The sequence below is a fragment of the Symsagittifera roscoffensis genome, chromosome 6 (genome assembly GCF_963678635.1).
Source record: "Symsagittifera roscoffensis chromosome 6, txSymRosc1.1, whole genome shotgun sequence".
NCBI classification, from domain to species: Eukaryota; Metazoa; Xenacoelomorpha; order Acoela; family Convolutidae; genus Symsagittifera; species Symsagittifera roscoffensis.
In genome coordinates this window covers 30,744,314-30,763,170 of record NC_087067.1, presented here as the reverse complement: position 1 = coordinate 30,763,170, position 18,857 = coordinate 30,744,314, and the positions used below count along the sequence as shown (strand labels likewise).

The 18,857-nt window shown below is 46.6% G+C and overlaps 1 protein-coding gene across 1 annotated transcript in view; it reads right to left on the bottom strand.

Moving 5' to 3' along the window:
• Positions 1-499: 499 nt before the first annotated feature.
• LOC134848293 (glutamate-rich protein 2-like) overlaps positions 500-18,857 on the bottom strand; it is an 81,067-nt gene continuing 62,709 nt past the window's right edge. The window contains exon 2 of the mRNA XM_063865687.1: positions 500-1,223. Within this exon, the coding sequence (XP_063721757.1) occupies positions 629-1,223 (595 nt within the window). The 3' untranslated portion in view covers positions 500-628. The remainder of the gene's footprint in view (positions 1,224-18,857) is intronic.

Genomic DNA, 18,857 nt, shown 5'->3' with positions numbered 1-18,857 from the left:
GCGACTGTACAACCTGTAGACTTCTCGTAAACACCTGATCAACTGTCTCTGAACGGGGGCAACCCCTTGCGTTTATACGCTAAATTCCTTATAATAATAATAATATACTCCACAAACAGTTTCGCGACAACCCGACGAAAAAACAACTGACAGAAAGTTACTTCAACTACTTTGAAAACAGTTACAATCAGCTAGACACATGCACCTGGCGTGTACTGTGTTCCTGTGGATCGTGTAACCCCTACCAAAAACTCATGCCAGCTGAAAACTGAAGGGTTGACACCCCTGGGCCAATGAGCCCTAAAGCCTCTACTACTACTACTACTACATACCACCCATAAACCCATCCATAAAAAAACCAACACAACTCATGTACGTCTTGATTAAGGTCATTGGCTTTTTAAAGCGCTACAGAAGACTAACAAAGACAAGGACATGCTCTCAGCAACAAACTTAATTTATCAGAAGATTTTAGTTTGAATCAATGTAAAAAGCTTCCTCTCTAAAAAGGGGCTTCCTCTCTAAAAACTTTTTGAAATTTTTCCTCATATCTACATTTTAAAAATCAAATAACCTAACATTTAGACGAACAGAAGATGGATTATTCTAATATTAAAAACTCTAGTTTTCACTTCTTGATGGATATCACCACATCAGTTTCAACGTTGTCACTGTCGGAGGCTGACGCTGACTCGCCGTCTCCATTTGAGGAAACATCGTTTTCATCTGATTCATCGCCACTACTTGTTTCGTCGTCAGACGAATCGCTGGAAACTTCATCGTCCAATAATAATCTTTCCTGGAGGACAGTAATATATTCTTTGGCAGTGGGATTGTTTGGCTCGTACATTAATATCATTTTGCACAATTTTAAGGCGTTGACCCAGTCTTTAGAGTGCAAGCACTCCACGAATTCTGCTTTTAGTTCAACTGGCGCGGAATCATCTCGATCATCAATTGCACTGTCTTCCTGTTCCGAATCACTGCGTGAATCGTTCTTATCAGGATCCTCGCCTGTTTTTGAAGCTGGGTTATTTTTATTTTGCTTATTCTGTTCAGCGGTGCTAGGCTTTGCTTGAGTGTCTGGCAAAGAACTGCTTCCTTTCGCGCAACTAGATGAAGAATTTTCGTTCTTTTTGACTGATGTCGGTGCTTTTCCATTTGGGATTGGCTTCAAACAGTAGTGAGAGCTGGTCGAGCTCATTGTGTATGAGCTATCTAATCTGAAATAAAAAACAGTCACCACCTTACATCAACTGCAATTCATAACGTGAAAAATAAACTTCAAAATTTTTTTTTGACAACTTGGTGACTTTTCCACGCAAGATGCGCTCATCTTCGTAGTGGGCGTATTCGAAATTGTTGTGATAAATGCATTAATTAGATGTCATATGTTTGATGTTTAAGCCTGTTTGTCGAGCACCTTTTGAGGGATTTTAGAGAAAGGTCTGCCAAATAGGTCTCTGGTCCGAAAAGAGTTTCTGGTCTGGGGAATTTCGTGGGACCTTCTGAGCGCTTGCAGATTAATCCTTAATTTATACTTTTATAGTGTTTATATTTTCTGTCAAATTCCAACACTTTTACTATGGCTTAGTTCAGTCACCTTGTGCCCAGTCAAACTTTTGTTAGTAACTTTACGCCGTGCTGTCAAAATGACTATAATTTACACTCTCTTCACTTATAATTCACTTTATAATTTACACTCTCTTTTAAAAAAGAGGAATGTACAAGCAAAAAATACTTAAAACCTTAAGAATTTCTAAATTGCATTAGATGGGCTTGTTTGAACTGGTATCAAATCAATTGTGTAACTACAACTCTTAGCGGCTCTGAGATCTAATGGTTTCAATGTTCTTTAGCTGTTAAGGTTAATGTGCCAGTCGGTCATATTTGGAAGTTTGACCTTGAGAGAAGCAAAAAACACTTGATTTTGGAGTGAAATTTAATTTTTCAAAATTTCGAGTGGAACCTGTCATGCACGATTTTCTCGCGAGAACTGAAAATCAGAAAAAGAGATCAGAACAATTTAAGAACAGTTGAATAACAATCGCGGGAAAGTTGCTAGAAAAATCGGTGGGAAATTGCTATTCGCAATTTCAATAGCAATAATAGCCTAGAGTAGAGCTGTCCCATCTGAAACAGAGACGAGAGCATTCCCACGAATTGGATCGTTACGATTGGAATACTATTATTGACTGGACCAGAGTGAACCTTCGGTGGAAAGGTGGACAGCTAGAGTGTCCCAATGGTTCACGAGAACTTGCAGTCTAGAGTAAAAACTTGTTCTTGTTGTTAAAACTGACTAACATTAAACTCATATTAGTTACTTTATTGATTCTTGAGTTGTTTACCGACTTATTTATTTCCTGGTTCTTGAGCGTGCTACAATGTGAGTACTTCATTTAAATTCCTAGAGTGTGTTTTATAATTGTTATGTTGAGGTAAGGCGAGTTTTAGGTTGATCCATCTGAAATGGATCAAAGTTACACTGTCTAATAAAAAGTAACTTAACGGATTGTTCCAACCCGGTTTTTAACGGCGTTCATGTATTTTGGGTATCTAGAGACCTAAGTATGGGGACGTTTCTAATTCTAGAGTGGGGGGATATTTTAGTAGTAGCCTTTAAGCTGTAACGGGTCGTAGTCTCATGTCACAAGCGAACCGAACTGGCTCCGACCGTTCTTGAGGTAGAAAAACACAAGAGATGGTGTCCCTGACCCTTGAGCCAGTGGTTATAGGGCCTATTTTTCTTAAGCCTCATGTGTGACTGCAGTAGACGAATGTTACATAGTGTTTTTATGGCGCTCCTGGGTGTTTACGACATCAAGACTACGGAGTCGAACCCACTTGAGACAGCTTCGGGCTGAATGCCCATTCTAGAGTACCGGCGGTACGGTTCGACAGGAACGTGCAAACCTTCCGGTTGTACCGTGATAGCTTTTTAAGAAAACTCGAGAAAATTTCCTGGTACGCTCTCCGAACGAGGCTTAGCTAACCGAGTAAAGGGGGCAACTAGGGGGACAAAAACACGAGCAAAAAGACAAAAAGCAAAACAAAAACCAAAAAAAGAATAGAAAAAGGAACAAAAACCATAAAACGAAAAAAGACAGTGACTTTGACACCAGATTAGTTGGATCAAACCTTTATATTAATTAAATAGTATACCCATACTGTTTTACAAGTTCGATCGTTTCGATCAACCTAGCAATTTAAACCAGTAAACTGAATAAAGTGCCCGAAGTGGGGCGTGGTCAAAGGTTTTCAGATAGCTTGGAACTTAGCTGGACCAATAGGAGACTTGACTGGAAGAGGTGACCAGCCGAGTGGGAAAGTGGTTCAGGGACACTTGAGCTGAACCAATAGGAGACTTGACTGGAAGAGGTGACCAGCCGAGTGGGAAAGTGGTTCAGGGACACTTGAGCTGAACCAATAGGAGACTGGACTGGAACAGGTGACCAGTCGAGTGGGAAAGCAGCCAAGAAGGATTTGGCAATTCTCGAGTTCTCAAGTTGGGCAGAACGGGTATCGTTAGAATCCACATTACATTATAGGATATAAGTGTAAAATTGGATAAGCGAAATCCCCCAGTTTTGAGGAACGTTTTTACTTGAGCAGGCCTGGAAACAGGTCTACGGTTTTCTCTTGAGAGGTTTAGCACCCGGCGCTTAAAGTAATTTTTAGGCTTAAGAAGGGGGGCTAGAAAGGGGGGAGGTTAGAAGGGGTGCTGGTTAAGTTAGAGGTTGGCGGTTGTAAATTGTAAAAAGGGGGAAATTAGAGTAACTAATTAGTCGACATCGTTGACTTAGTTTCATTAGAAATTAACACGCGTTGGTAATATTAGGTGGAGATCCAAAATTCAACTCGAGTTAAGACTGGTACGCTGGTTGGTTTGGTAGGGGGGACCGGATATAGACAGCTTTTGTGATACCCCATAAGATCACTAGTGGGGGGAGGAAAACGCGTGGCAATTAGGTACCAGACATTTTTTTTTTAGACGAAAGGTAGACATTGGTCACCTTTGAATTTCAGGTGGGCTCATTTTTCTGTTTTTATTATTTTTCTTACTTAGATTTTTGTTGCATTTTAGTGAGGATTTGTGTTTGGTTTTATACGAACTGGTGATCACAAGATACCTGCGCACCTACATTGAAATAGAAACAACCAAAAAGAAGAGGGGGGTCAGCATTTGGCTTTTAAGAGAGGGTTTTTGGGAAAATTTTACTAGAGCTTGAGTGGTGGTACAAGGTACGGTGATTCAAGAAGACCCTACAACGAGGAAGACACTCCGTGACGAGTATTGGGACAAGACCGAAGAAGTCTTGGGACAGAGCAGTCTTGGGATAGTGGTCTTGGGACAGGGTCTTGGGACAGTGGTCTTGGGACAGGGTCTTGGGACAGTGGTCTTGGGACAGGGTCTTGGGACAGTGGTCTTGGGACAGTGGTCTTGGGACAGGGTCTTGGGACAGGGTCTTGGGACAGTGGTCTTGGGACAGGGTCTTGGGACAGTGGTCTTGGGACAGTGGTCTTGGGACAGGGTCTTGGGACAGGGTCTTGGGACAGGGTCTTGGGACAGTGGTCTTGGGACAGGGTCTTGGGACAGGGGTCTTGGGACAGTGGTCTTGGGACAGGGGTCTTGGGACAGGGTCTTGGGACAGTGGTCTTGGGACAGTGGTCTTGGGACACTAGTCTTGGGACACTAGTCTTGGGACACCAGCCTTGGGACACTGGTCTTGGGACACTACCCTTGGGACACTAGTCTTGGGACAGTAGTCTTGGGACACTAGCCTTGGGACACTAGTCTTGGGACAGTAGTCTTGGGACACTAGCCTTGGGACACTGGTCTTGGGACACTACCCTTGGGACAGTAGTCTTGGGACACTAGCCTTGGGACACTAGTCTTGGGACAGTAGTCTTGGGACACTAGCCTTGGGACACTGGTCTTGGGACACTACCCTTGGGACACTAGTCTTGGGACAGTAGTCTTGGGACACTAGCCTTGGGACACTAGTCTTGGGACAGTAGTCTTGGGACACTAGTCTTGGGACAGTAGTCTTGGAACAGTGGCCTTGGTACAAGGGTCTTAGGACACTAGCGGAGAGTACTGTGATAGTGACGAATAGTCTTGGGACGGTATAGAAATTGAAGTCAAATTACAACAAGGGTGTTTTAAGACTTGAGACCACATTAAGGGAAATTTTTCAAAGGTTTTAGAAAGAGAGCTACAACAAGGTTTTTAACACGTTGTACTAAATTTGTTACCACAAAAAATTTTTTTTTTTTTTTTTTGTTGTTGTCTTGTTGTTTTATTATTTTTTTTTATTCTTAGAATAGAATCGTGTATATAATAAAATTGTAAATAAAAGCAGTTGTAAATAGAAATAATGAGGCGGAGTAGGGTACCGGTGCTCGAAAAAAGGTCAAGTGGATCAAACACGAAATATAATTCATCGCTGCGCGGAACGACATCAACGGGCCCAAAGATAACGAAGAAGAACTTTTCAGTTAACATGGTCAGCACAAGGAGTACAGCGGAGAACAGGGCGAAAGAGGGCACGGAAGGGGAGCGAGTAGAACCCACCATCGAGATTGATCTAGAGACACCCGATCAAAGTGTGGATGAAACAAGGAAGATGGCGACAGAGTCAACTCCAATGCCCAATGCAGAGGAACTGAACCAGAAACCCATAGAGTTCTCACCGATAGATGACGCGGAAGATGCAATAGGCAACACCGAAGAAACGGTGAAAGAAGACTCTCAAGTAAAGAGGACATCTTTTACGGAAAAATTGGGAATAATGTTCGGAATAAAAACGAAAGAAAACGTGACTGAAGAACCAAAAGCAGAAAGAGCACGAACATTTGGGACAGTGAGCACGAAGACCTCAGAAGCCAATCCAAGAGAGGAACAAGCTAAAGCAGAGGCTACGGCCGAAGAGAGACCGACGGCTGACCATGAAGAGACTACCATTGAGCTGGGTGACTTGTTGGCGAAATTAAATCAGATTGACAAAAGACTTAAGCACAGTGAAGAAGACAGAGAGGTGATAAAAAAGGAGATAAGATACAACAAGCACGAGTATCTAGACAGTTATTTTAACCTAGCTAAGGCAACAGATGAGAGACTCAAGGAAATGTCAGATAAGGTAGAAGCCACCAATGAAGAACGAGAAAAGAACATCAAAACAGACATGCAACAGTTGAAGAACCGATATGATGATGTCAACAGCCAATTAGGAAGCCTGGAAAGGAGAATGGACACAATGAGCAAGAGTCAGGCCGAGAGTTCGTGTGCAATACAGGCGAAGTTGGATGCAATCTTGAGAGGTTCTACTCCACAAGAAAGACCGGCAGCGGATCGTACGCAAGGCACCAGAGTTGACTTTGCAGAACCACAAAGGAACAAACGACAATCGACACCGTTGCCCTTAACCAGGGATGCGATAAGCATAGCACCAACAGCTGCGAAAACAATAATGAAGAATGGAACGTCGAATACAACGACTGCTCCGGGAGATTCAACAGCTAACAGCAACACAGGACCGGATGCTATGACATGGGCCAGCACTTGGGAGATGATGAACAGGACTCTAGAGGCCTTCGCCACGAGGAACACTGACTCGAGCGACAGGAGAGAGGGAAAATCAAGAAAGACATTCAAGAAGCCAAAAGAATTCAAGGACGACTCCGATGGATGCATTGACACTTGGGTGGAAGTGATGAGATTACATCTAGAACAAGATAACTTGAGTGACGAAAGACAAGCATGTACAGCCATACTGAGCAACTTGGAAGGAACGGCATTAAAATGCGTGGTCGCAAAGAAGGAGGAAGAACGCGACACCGCGGACAAGATCTTCGAGATATTGCTGAATCGATTCGGGTCAGGCATGAAGGGTCACCAAGCGATGATGCGATTTGAAAAGAGAAGGCAGAGGGACGACGAGTCAATAGATCGGTTCCTAGATGACCTCGAGAGCTTGAGAAGGAGGAGTGACCCAGAGGAGTCGACAAATAGACGGAACTTTAGCATTGCCTCGAAGTTCATCGATGGGGTGAAAAGTGATGACTTAAGGACAATGTTAGCAACATACTACACATTGTCGAAGGACAGCGCACCCACCCCAGAAGAAATGAGACAGAAATCAAGAGAATACATGCTGATGAAACCTAAGAAGTACTCATATTCCGAAAACAGGAACACGCAAGGGGGAAGCCAACCCCAGAGGTCATCATGGTACAAACCTAGAGATGATATGGACAAGCGCAGATCATGCGCGAACTGCGGGTCAGCGGATCATCATGTAGCTGACTGCACAACGTACAAACAAGGCATGAAGAGCCTAGGTTATGCACCGGATGAAGAGGATATGAGCCAGATGGAGGAACACGAGTACTATAATGGCTTAATCATCAAGATAGGCGCCAGATGCTTCTTCTGTAACCAGGAGGGGCACTTCAGAATGGATTGTCCCTTGTTCTGGGAAGCGGTCAAGGACCAGAATCACCCCAAACATAAGTTGGCATTAGCGGCGGTGCAGAATCAGCGGAACAGGCAAAACGAGTTTGAATCTAGGAACTTGGGGGCACCAAACACCGAATTGCCGACGAAGACAGTGAAAGCTGTTACACATGTTAGCGGTGCGTTAGAGTCCGCGGCCGGAAGCTCTCTAGAGATAAATTATGAGAAAGCGGCGACGGAAGCAATTGCCAAAGTGAAACAAGATCTGGCTGCGAAAGAAATAGAGCAACGACTAAAGTTGGAGATCGAAAGACAGAATTTTAACGAAGCATTAACCGGATCGAACTCAATACCAGAGGCTAGAACGGGCTCAATGAAGACCGGGAATTGTAACACCGTGAAAATGGTGACAGGTAAACCTTTTGGAATATCGAAAATCGGAGCAAGAATAATGTCGATAGTCACAGTGGGCGGACACGAGGTAACCAGAAACTTGAGCGAGCCGAGCGACCAGACGATAATGCACATTGACGTGTATGCAGACTACTTGAGTGGAATAAGTCCACAAACGACTTCTAGAGCGCTCAGGGCACTACTCACGAGAGGGGGCAGCAAATCGGTACGTGTTGATAATAGGTACACTGAAGCTTATGGTCCACACGAGGTCATGCTAAATATAGATGGAATCAACATCTATACCAAGACGATGATAACATGCGACGAAGACCTAATTGGACAAATCTATGTAGGGAAAGAAGAATTGAAAGTAAGATCGATTGGACACTGTGCTATGCTCGAAGAAGATACAATGCACATCGGGACGGAAGCAGACGTGACAGGGCACGTGCTAGACATAAATGGCAAAAAGACTCAGTTACGTGGATTACTCGACACGGGAGCAGTCTTGAGCGTCATACCAATCGAAACATGGGAAAAGATGGGCTTTGACAAAGGTGACTTGATAGACTCGAGAATACGGCTGTCAGCTGCAAACAAAGGGGCCCTTCGGGTGTTGGGCAGGACGCCGATAATAGCCCTCAATTTGGGGGAACGTAACCTGTGGATGAGCTTCATCGTGGTAGAAAACCTAGATGAATCTGACCAATTCATTTTGGGCAGAGACTTCATCAGGAATTTCGACGTAACGATAGATCTAAATAATGCAATGTTCAGGATACGGAACCCGGATAGGAGGTACGCAATCAAACCGGTAAATTTAATAATGGCAAATGAGAACAAAGCACCGGTATTCTTGAGTAGGAGAGTGAGGTTAAAAGCTAATGAAGCGGCAATCGTAAGCTTGAGGATGAAAAATTATAATGAACTAAGTGACAACAAGCAAGTGTGTATAGTTCCAAATCCTAATAGTCAAAGCGCTGCTGTTTTAGGAAGATCATTTTCGATAACGAAGAGCGGCCTCTGCGTCAGTGTCTTGTTGAATACCCTTGATATACCGATCACGATACAGAGAGGGAGGAAGCTGGGATATGCTTTACCGGTTAAAACTCGATATGAAACAATTGAAAACTCAAAACAAAATGAAGTTGTTGATTGTCCCAACCACAGGGACAAAATTTGTATCTTGAGACGATTGCAGAGAATAAAAGATTCTTCAGGTCTTATCAAATCACTTAAGTCAGAAACGGACGATGGGCTTTCGAGCTGTTCGAACTTTCCAGAGCGACCCACACCAGATGAAATGCAAACTGATAAACCGGTTCTGCCGGAGATTGAACATTTAAGGGGCAAACTGAAAGATGAACAGCTCGAAGCTATCAAGGACGTACTAGAGCGGAACGAGGAGGTTTTTTCAAGGCATAAGGCGGATATCGGGTGTTGTAATTTTGTTGAACATGAAATAGAACTTGAGGAAAACGCGGTACCACACAGGGAGGGGGCGAGGCGCATGACCCCACACAAATCGGACGCGTGTAGAAAAGAAATCGAAACGTTACTAGAGTATGACATGATAGAACCATCCAAGTCACCGTGGGCGTGTGGAGTAGTGATGGCCAAAAAGAAAGGCGACCAGTTAAGGTTTTGTTGTGACTTTCGATACCTGAACTCCGTCACGGTGAAGGATGCCTATCCCATACCTAGAATTGATGAGAGCCTCTCGAAGTTAGGTGATGCGAAATTTTTTACGACTCTTGATTTAGGCTCGGCCTTTTGGCAGGTACCATTAAGGAAGCAAGACAGGGACAAGACAGGGTTCGCCTGCGAGTTGGGTCTGTTTCAATGGAAACGGATGCCGTTTGGACTCTGCAATGCAACAGCCACGTTTCAGCGGCTGATGGCACACGCGTTGATAGGCGTGACGAAGAAGTACGGCAACCTGGTAATGTGCTACGTGGACGACGTGGTAATAGCAACGCCAACACTAGAAGACCACATCGAGAGGCTTGACGAGGTGTTCGCGTGCATGAAAAGATCGGGGCTGAAGTGTAAACCATCAAAGTGCGAGATACTCAAGGACTCGATTAAATACTTGGGCAGGATGGTAGATAAACACGGTATCAGACCTGACCCAGACGCCGTGGAAGCAGTCCTAACCTGGAAATCACCGAAGACGGAACACCAGCTGATGAGCTTCCTGGGTTTCGCCAACTATTATAGAGAATTCATCAAGGGCTATGCGGACAAGGTATACCCGATGCAACAATTAATGAGACATAAGGGCAAGAAGTTCACGTGGAACAACGCGGCAGAAGAGTCATTCCAGAGAATAAAGAAAGAGCTGTGTGAGGCACCAGTACTGGGTATGCCGACTGAGAAGGGGATGTACGTGCTGGACACGGATGCGTCGGTAGTCGCGATTTCTGGGATTCTCCACCAAGAACAAGAATGGAATGGGAAGACAGTCTTGAGACCAATAGCGTACGGGAGCAAGGTCCTAAGTGACACAGAAATGAAGTACGGAGCACCGAAAGCAGAGATGTTCGCGGTGGTTACCTTTGTCGAGAAATACAGGGCATACCTGGGCAGTGAGCCATTCAAGTTGCGAGTCGACAACCGAGCACTAAGCTGGCTGAAAACGTACTCAATGGACCAGAGCTATATTGGGAGGTGGATAGTTCGCTTGGATGGATACAACATGATAATTGAGCACAGAACACGAGATAAACATCAAAATGCTGACAGCTTGAGTAAGAAGACGGAGTTCTACGAGAGGCAAGAACAAAGAGAGGCGGACAGACCTGAGATCAAAGACGGCTTCTCCTTTATGGACATAGAAACGTACGACAGTCTTCCACTCACGAGATGGCTGGACAAATCAGGCAAACCGATTGAAGATCATCCCGAATTGCCGAAAGAGCCTCTTGAAAAGACCATCTTGAAGAAAAGCAGAGGGATTCCGATAGGAATAATGCTCAAGTCCAAGATCGTGAGGGAAACACTCAAGGCAAAAGGTTATGATCTCATCCAGGTAGAGGAGGGAACGGTCCGAATAGATGAAGACTTAATGAGGTTGCTTGAGAAACTATCAGATGACAAGCCCGTGATCCAAGGGAAAGGTCAGGAGGCACCGGAACTAACCATACTTCGGAGAGAAGAAACAGTGAACAATACTGATGTCTCAAAAGGAAGCATCACTGATAGCAAGGAAGTCGTGCGATCACTAGTTGAAAAAATCCCCGAAAAAATTCTGGAGCAGACAAAAGTCAGGGATAAGAAAGTAACATTCAGAGAAGAAGTTGAACACCTGGGACTAGATCAAGAGTCCGGGGAGTGGTCCAGATTCATGGAAGAAGACGAAACCGGAGAAGGGAAATTGTCCGGGGAGCGTAAAGAGTGGGATGAAGACTCGGATGAGAGCAGCGAAGACCAAGACAGTCTATGCGTGATACTGGCGGAAGAGAAGATAAGACAGCACGACAGGGAATTACAGACGGATCCATCTTCAGGGACGTATAATCTGGAAATACAAGAGGTACGAGGTGGTGAAGAGCTCGAGAAAATAGCAGTTTCAAGAAAACCACTAAGGGAACTATCGTGCAACTCAAACGTCAGAACGAATCTGGTACCAGAAGACGACATGAAAATCGTGAAAAGGATGATATGTGTGAAGCTGAGCGATGACATCCACAACCCTGGTGAAATGAATGGACAGATCATGGCGCTAAAGGAGCACGTTAAGGCGAGATACAGGCTGTCTGACCTAATAAGGGCCCAGAAGAATGACAAAATGACAAGTAACCTCTCCAAATGGATCCATTCGGGAGTCAAGGAGAAGGGGGAACTTGAGGAAGACAGCTACAAGATCTTGAGCCAGTTCTACAAAGAAAAGAGAGATTTACTTTATCACACAGCTGAAGGGGTGGTAGCGTGCAAGAGAAGAGATGAGGAAAAATTATTACACAAACACAACCTCATCATACTACCACAATTGTACCAAACGGAGGTGCTTTTCAGATCACACGACCAGATGGGCCACCAGGGGATAGATAAAGTACAACAAAGGATACTTCACAGGTTTGATTGGCCGGGAATGAGAAAAGCTTGCGAGAGATGGGTGAATGCCTGCCTAGCATGCCTTCAAGTAAAAGACCCAAGGAAGATGAAGTTTCCCCTCAAGTCTGTCGAGAGTTCGGAATTCAATGAAGTGGTGCAGATAGACCATCAGAAAATCTGCATGACGGAGTCGGGTTATAACCAAATACTAGTTATAATAGATCACTTCACCAAGTTGGCGGAAGCGGTTCCGTGCCAGACAGCCTCGGCAGAGGAGACATGTGATCACCTGATAACGCATTGGATATCGCGGTATGGTTGTCCAATGACTTTCCAGTCGGACAACGGCAAGGCTTTTGTGGGGGACTTGACAAAAGAATTGATGAAGAGATCACACATTGCTCAAGCGCACTCGACGACCTATCATCCACAGACCAATGGGTTGGTAGAGAGACAAAACAGGACACTGGTCAACATGCTCAGGGTGTACTGCTCGAGATACATGACGGACTGGGACAAATACCTGCCACAGGTAGTAGGAGCCTATAATAGTACTCAGCACTCAACGACGGGTATCAGTCCTTTCATGATGTTGACAGGCAGGGAAAGGGCAATGCCTATAACATTCTTCTACCCGGAGTACGAGGGGAAGAGGACGTCACCTCAAGCATACGTGAAGGAAGCGATCAAAAGACAACAAGACCTAAACGAGCTATGTCGGAGAAACACGGCGCAAGCGCAAATGAGGCAACGCAAGAAATATGACGAAAAGATACTAAGAGCAAAGCCATACGAAGTGGGCCAATACGTGTGGGTCTTCCAAAATGTCATACCGCCCAAGGGAACAAAGAAACTACTCAAGAAATGGAGAGGACCGTTCATGATTACGGAAGTACATCAACAAGGACGGTTCTATCGCTTGAGTACAGGGCGAGCAGCACATTACGAAAATCTGAAGCCTCATGTCCCGTCCCCGGAGGACTGGTGCCTACCAAAAGACATGGAAGGTCTTGAGTACCTGGTGGTGGAACCAGCGTGCAAAGTGAATGAGAAAGGCACTAGAGAGAAAAATGATGGTAATGAGAACTTGAGTTTGGACGACAACGAAAAGATAGAAGTGGAGTCGGATGCAGGTTCATTTGTAGAAGAAGACTGGAACGACCCAGAGCAAAACGAGGTACCGAAGTGGATGGAGCCGGATCGACCAACACCACCGGAAACCAGGACTGGCAATCGTAAACGAACAGGTATGAGGTACAATAGGTACGGGGATGACTTCTTGATCGATAAGATACAGCCAGACAAGTTGGGCGATGAACTACTAAGCGCAGGCGAACTGGAAGCCGAAGAGGAATGGCAGGTCATTGACGATGGTGGACATTATCCGCAGGATGATTACTCGACGCCAGAATTGGAGACGGATCTCGAGCAGAGTGAAATAGAAAGGAGGGAGAACACGAACTTGAGGATTCTAGAGTGGATGCGTGATGTCAAAGACGAGAGCCGCGAAGGACAAAGCATTCAGCAAATCGATGTATCAGCAGCAAATTACATGAAGACAGAGGACCCTCTTTTTGGATGGACAGCAACAGACAGGCCACTGGACATCCCTAAGGACAATTCAGACCCGACTACATCGACGGGGACGTCGATAAATATTTTTGTCCGGGGAGTGGGGGTAGGACTTACCCACACCGAAAATTTGATGATAAAGAAGCTCAAGGAAGTGAGGGAAACAAGCGGATTGGAACTGGAGGAAGAAGAACCAGAGCCTACCATAGGAAGGAATTTCAAAACGAAATTCGAAATACCCAATGAATACTCAGAGAACATCATGATAACGGATAGCGACTTCATCCTGTCAAACAGGACCAGCGCGATCTGCATCACGGCGGACATGAGTTTCAAATCAAGATTGGAGGCTGACTTCAAAAGAGAGTACCAGAACGTAGAGTTTCTGTTCAGACAGAGGCCAGGACTGGGAGGCATAGCAGCGCTTCCACCGTCAGTGGCACAAGTCCCGGGCAAATACCTCTGCTTCCTAGTAACGAGAGTCAACGACAGAAACACAATTGATCCCGAACACGTGATATTGGCACTGACAAGACTACGTGACTTCATGATTGAAAGAGGAATAGTGGAGGTCTCGATGCCGGTGTACGACCCAAACAGGGGCAAACTGAGCTCGAGGGAATTGTATGCTATCCTACATGTGGTCTTTGCAGAAACAGAGATAATGGTGCATCTTCACAAGAAGTACTACTTGAGCATCGCCTGAGTCGGGTACATGGAGGTATCAGGTCGGGTGTGAGGGAGGAGTCTTGAGTTAGGTACTGGGGTGCGGCGCAGGTAAAGGGATCTTAAGATGTGATTGGCATGACAATTGAATTTTAAAAGAAAGAATTGATGGTGCTAAAACATAAAATGAATCTGCATGTTCTTAAGGGAAAATCCAATCGAATTGCTTTAAGTGATATGAGAATGATAAGATTTTAACCATATGGGTAGAAGGGGGGTCTCTAGGTTAGGGACGTGATATGCTAAGTTTTAATGAGCTTTCTGTTTTCAGATCAAGTTTGAAAAACAAAGTTGAAAATCCAACTACACTCAAGCGAGTAACAGAAAGAGAGAATCTTGATTGAACACGCGATAATCCGAATCTACAGCAAGTACTTGCAGGAGAACATTTCTAGGTAATTCTTGAGTTGGTAAGGTAATTCTTGAGTTGGTAAGGTAATTCTTGAGTTGGTAAGGTAATTCTTGAGCTGGTTAACATGTACCTACATACATCCCGAAGTTACAAAGAATGGCAGACCGATTCTGGAACTCCGTGCCCGCGGCCCTGAGGAAGCCCACTCTTGATGAGCTGTACAGGCGCCTGAGGGACTTGGACTATACCCAAATAGACGAGAGAATGGCGGTGATGCTGAATGCCATCCTCCAGTTGGAGGACCAGGGTGAGTGCAGGGAGTCTGCAACGGAGGCTGTCTTGATGATCGGCTACACCACCGAGGGAATATCGAACCAAGAACAGACCAGATGGTTGTCTTGGAATGTGGATGGAGGAGTAAGGGGTTTTGACTTGGCAAGGAATCCTGGCCTGAATAACAACACCGAATATGGCGCAGGGGAATTCCCATTACCGACTAGGCCAACAGTAAGGTCCACCAGCCAGAGCTCGAGTAGGGTGCCATCGATGTCACGAATGCAACAGACGACCGAGGCATATCCGGATCTAGGTGTTCTAAAGAAAGAGCTCGAGAAGACGCAGAAGGAAAGGAATAAGGCAAACCTCGATCGGGATCAGGCAAATCTGGATCGGGAGAAGGTTCAGCTGGAAAGGGACCAGGCGGTCAATGAGCGAGACCAGGCTCTGAGGTTGCTTGAGATACAAAAAGCTGAGCATCAACAGGAGTTAAGGGTGCGGGAGAACGTCGCGAATCGTGATCAATTGAAGTCGGAGTTGGAAAGGATAGAACAGCGACAACGCGAGCTTGACGCACAGAAGGGAGCCAGGTCAAACGAACGAGTGGTGACCAGCTCGAGGCCAGAGTCGCGCATGGAGGTGGATGAAGCTCCCAGGGCTAGAGGACGGTTCAACCTTGACCGCGAGGCCAGAGAACACATGAGTGAAGGGTTGGAGGTCTGGATACCGAATGACGTGACGCCTTCCCTGCGCAACCTAGAGACACAACCTGTACGTCCCCTGATGGATGTGGTGTTACCAGGATATACCCCAACCTCGACCTCGAGTGGCAGTCAGGTGAGCGGCGCCTCATCGCGCCTGAAGGAGCTAGGCGAGAAATTGCAGCAGCAGAGTCGTGAAAGATCGACAAGGCCAGAGCTTCCCCCAACTTGGAGGGAACAGCCGGTCAGGAATGTCGTGATCGCAAGCTATAAGAAGAATACAGAAGGGAACTACCACAGGCACAATCGGCTGGACTGGAGTGCGGAACAGGGAGCCAGGAGGGACTGCTTCCATGACGCAGCCTGGGTGGAGTATCTAGCGCCACCTCGTGTGCCAGAGGGTGCAGTTCACCTAATTATAGGGGATAGCCTGGTGCGGGTGTTGACCCAGATACGGTCCCATTGGCAGACAGGAGTCTTGAGTTTCGCTGGAGCTGCCACGCCACAGATGTTGGCAACCCTGGACATGCTAGGGATGACCAAAGTTTACACAGTGACCCTGATGGTTGGGACCAACGACGTGTCAAGGGGAGAAGCGAGGAAAGTAGCGAGGCTGTGCGACAAGATGAGCTGCCTTCTTGAGGAACTGAGGATCCAGATGGACCCCATCCTGCTGACGGTATGCACGGTCCCCTACAACATGATGTTTGATCAGCACGCCCTAGAGATGAACCAGAAGGTGCGGAGCCTGAACAAGATGATCCGAGACATACACCGGAAGAGTGTGCTTCCTCTCAGGCTGTTGGACATAGCAGAACGTATGGAGAAAAAGGGATTCCCTGAAGACACCTCAAAAGATGGAATCCATTTCGATAGGCCAAGGGGAGCGGAGTGGCTGAACGACGTCTTCCAGGAACACATTAACACGCTAGAGGCGGACCTGCTGGAGACAGCCCAATTCACTTTAGGACCACCTCCCAACCCACCATTCCTTGCCTCGAGGGCCTTGGCTGGTCGCTTGGGAGCGAGAGTTGATACTAGAGACAGTTCAAGGAGCAATCAGACCCGATTGCAGAGTGCCACGCCAATGGAGTCGGAGGAGGTAGAGTCATCAACACCTCCGGGCTCGGCGATGTCCTCTGTGGTGGTGGCAGATGGCAGGAGAGAAAAGAAGTCTATGGAGACTGCCCGCTTGAGATATCCTGAGAAGGTGAAGGAACTGGATCTAGAGAGTTTGGAATGCAGACGAGAGTTGGCGGAAACCCTGGGGATCGAACGAGTGTCGCACGAGGATTTGAATAGACATCATTGCATAGACTGGTTGAAAGCTCACGAAGCGCACTTCTCGAGAGCGAAGTTAATGGAGACCACAGACCTGACTGGAATCCCCACAAAAACGATCATGGGACCCATTAACTACAGGCCTCTCAAACTGTTGGGGGGTCCTGGACTTATAACAGAACCTCCCAAGCACCGAACTGGCATCGCTAGGATCAGGTTGGCAACCCCGGCGCAGTTAAAGGTGGTAGACAAGCTACTCAATCCGGGGGGAATGGAATTGCCTGATGCCGCTTACGAAGGTCCGAAGTTGGCAGAAGATCCCAGGTACGGGAAGCCCTGTGGTGGCACCCAACTAGCCAAAACTCTGGCAGTTTATGATAGAGCAGATCCAGCTGCTGCAAGAGTAGTCATTGTGGCGGGATCGGACTTCGAAGGAACGTCTCCCAAGTTGTTCTGGCCGGAGACTCTGGTATACTCCTTGCCAGGAGCCGAATTGAACCAGATGTTGACTCTAGTGGTGGCAATAAAGTCGGAGATGCCCTGTGAACCTGAGCTGCTAATGTTTGCAGGAATGAATGATCACCTGCACGCGATGGGACTTCTTGAGCAACTGAAGGGCAAGGAGATTCCGACATCAAGGAAGATATGGGAGGCTATTCAGGCGTTATTTGCGGCGATGAATGAGGTACAAGAGAACGTAGCCTCGAGATTTGGGTCCAAGACGAAGGTGGTGTTTACCACATCCCCAGGATACGCAAATATGCCACCCGCCCTACAATTCGTGTACGCGGTCTTGATCCTGATAGCAGAAGGGAGTGAATGGCGGATTCTGATGGCAGCCCCCAATCGAGAGCTGGAGCCATTGAACTTGAGGCTTTACAAATCAGAATTGCCGGCGGCATGGGCTGACATATCTCATGCACTGAGGGGCTTTTACGGACTGGCCGACGTCCTGATTGTATTGGATGAGGTACTCTTGCTAGAGATATCGAACTTTGCTAGACAACTCAAGTTCAGCCCAGTCATCGGGGACGACCACCCGGCGATAAACCAGTTGACGGCCAGCCTGTGGTTCCGGAGTATGGATGTGAAAGTCGCAAATTCCACCAGCAGGTCTAGAGGTCCCAGCAACGAGAGAAGAAATGTGGTCGAGACGGAGAAACAGTTAGAATCGATGAAATATCGCTTGACTCAAGAGAATGGCTGGTGGCCATTCCTGACACCAAGGCTGGAGAACGTCACGAATAAGACGAGGGAGGAAGCACCACTCCTCGTGAAACAAATCTGGAGTTTTCTAGAGATGCAACTGGAGCTAGCTGAAACGAGAGACATGACGGTGGCTAGATTTGTCTCGGCCGCCAATGAAGTGACGATTGGAGGATTTTGGAGAGAGCACGCCAACGGCGAATTGAAGACTAGGAGAGATTACGAGATTCTCAAGTTCTTGAGTCCTTGCTGGGAGAGAGAATTCTTGGCAGGAGTGTTCGGCACCACGGCGACTATCTTCGGAGCCTTCGTACAGGAGATACTGGGCATGTCCATCAGCCTGCTCTTGGCCCTGTATTTGGTTTACCCCAGATACTTGTTCAACATGGGCCCAGCATACATTTTTAGTCGAGGAGTGGAGACACTTCGAGTTGATGGGTATCTGGCACTAGTACTCTTGACCCATGGGGAATTGGTATCGTTTCATCGGTTAATGGAATATGGAGAACCTCTGTCTATGGGGAGAGTCCACACGAGCATTGAAACCAGCTCCTACAAGTGTGCCGCAGGGTTGAAGACACTGCTGGTGCAATACCTGATGATGCAGAATCGATACATGACGGGTGAAGATGAGAACCCAACCTCGAGAGAAGAATGGGAGAAGGCGAACAGAGGGATGCCTCTGTTGACGGACCTGTGCCTGGCAATGAGGTCGGACCCAATGGGGATAATCCGGGGTCTAGAGGAGGTGGTGACCTGCATCTATGGTCCAGCAGTGACGTACGCGTTTCCAGATCCCCTGGTGATAACGTATCGTCACTCGGTGACGCAC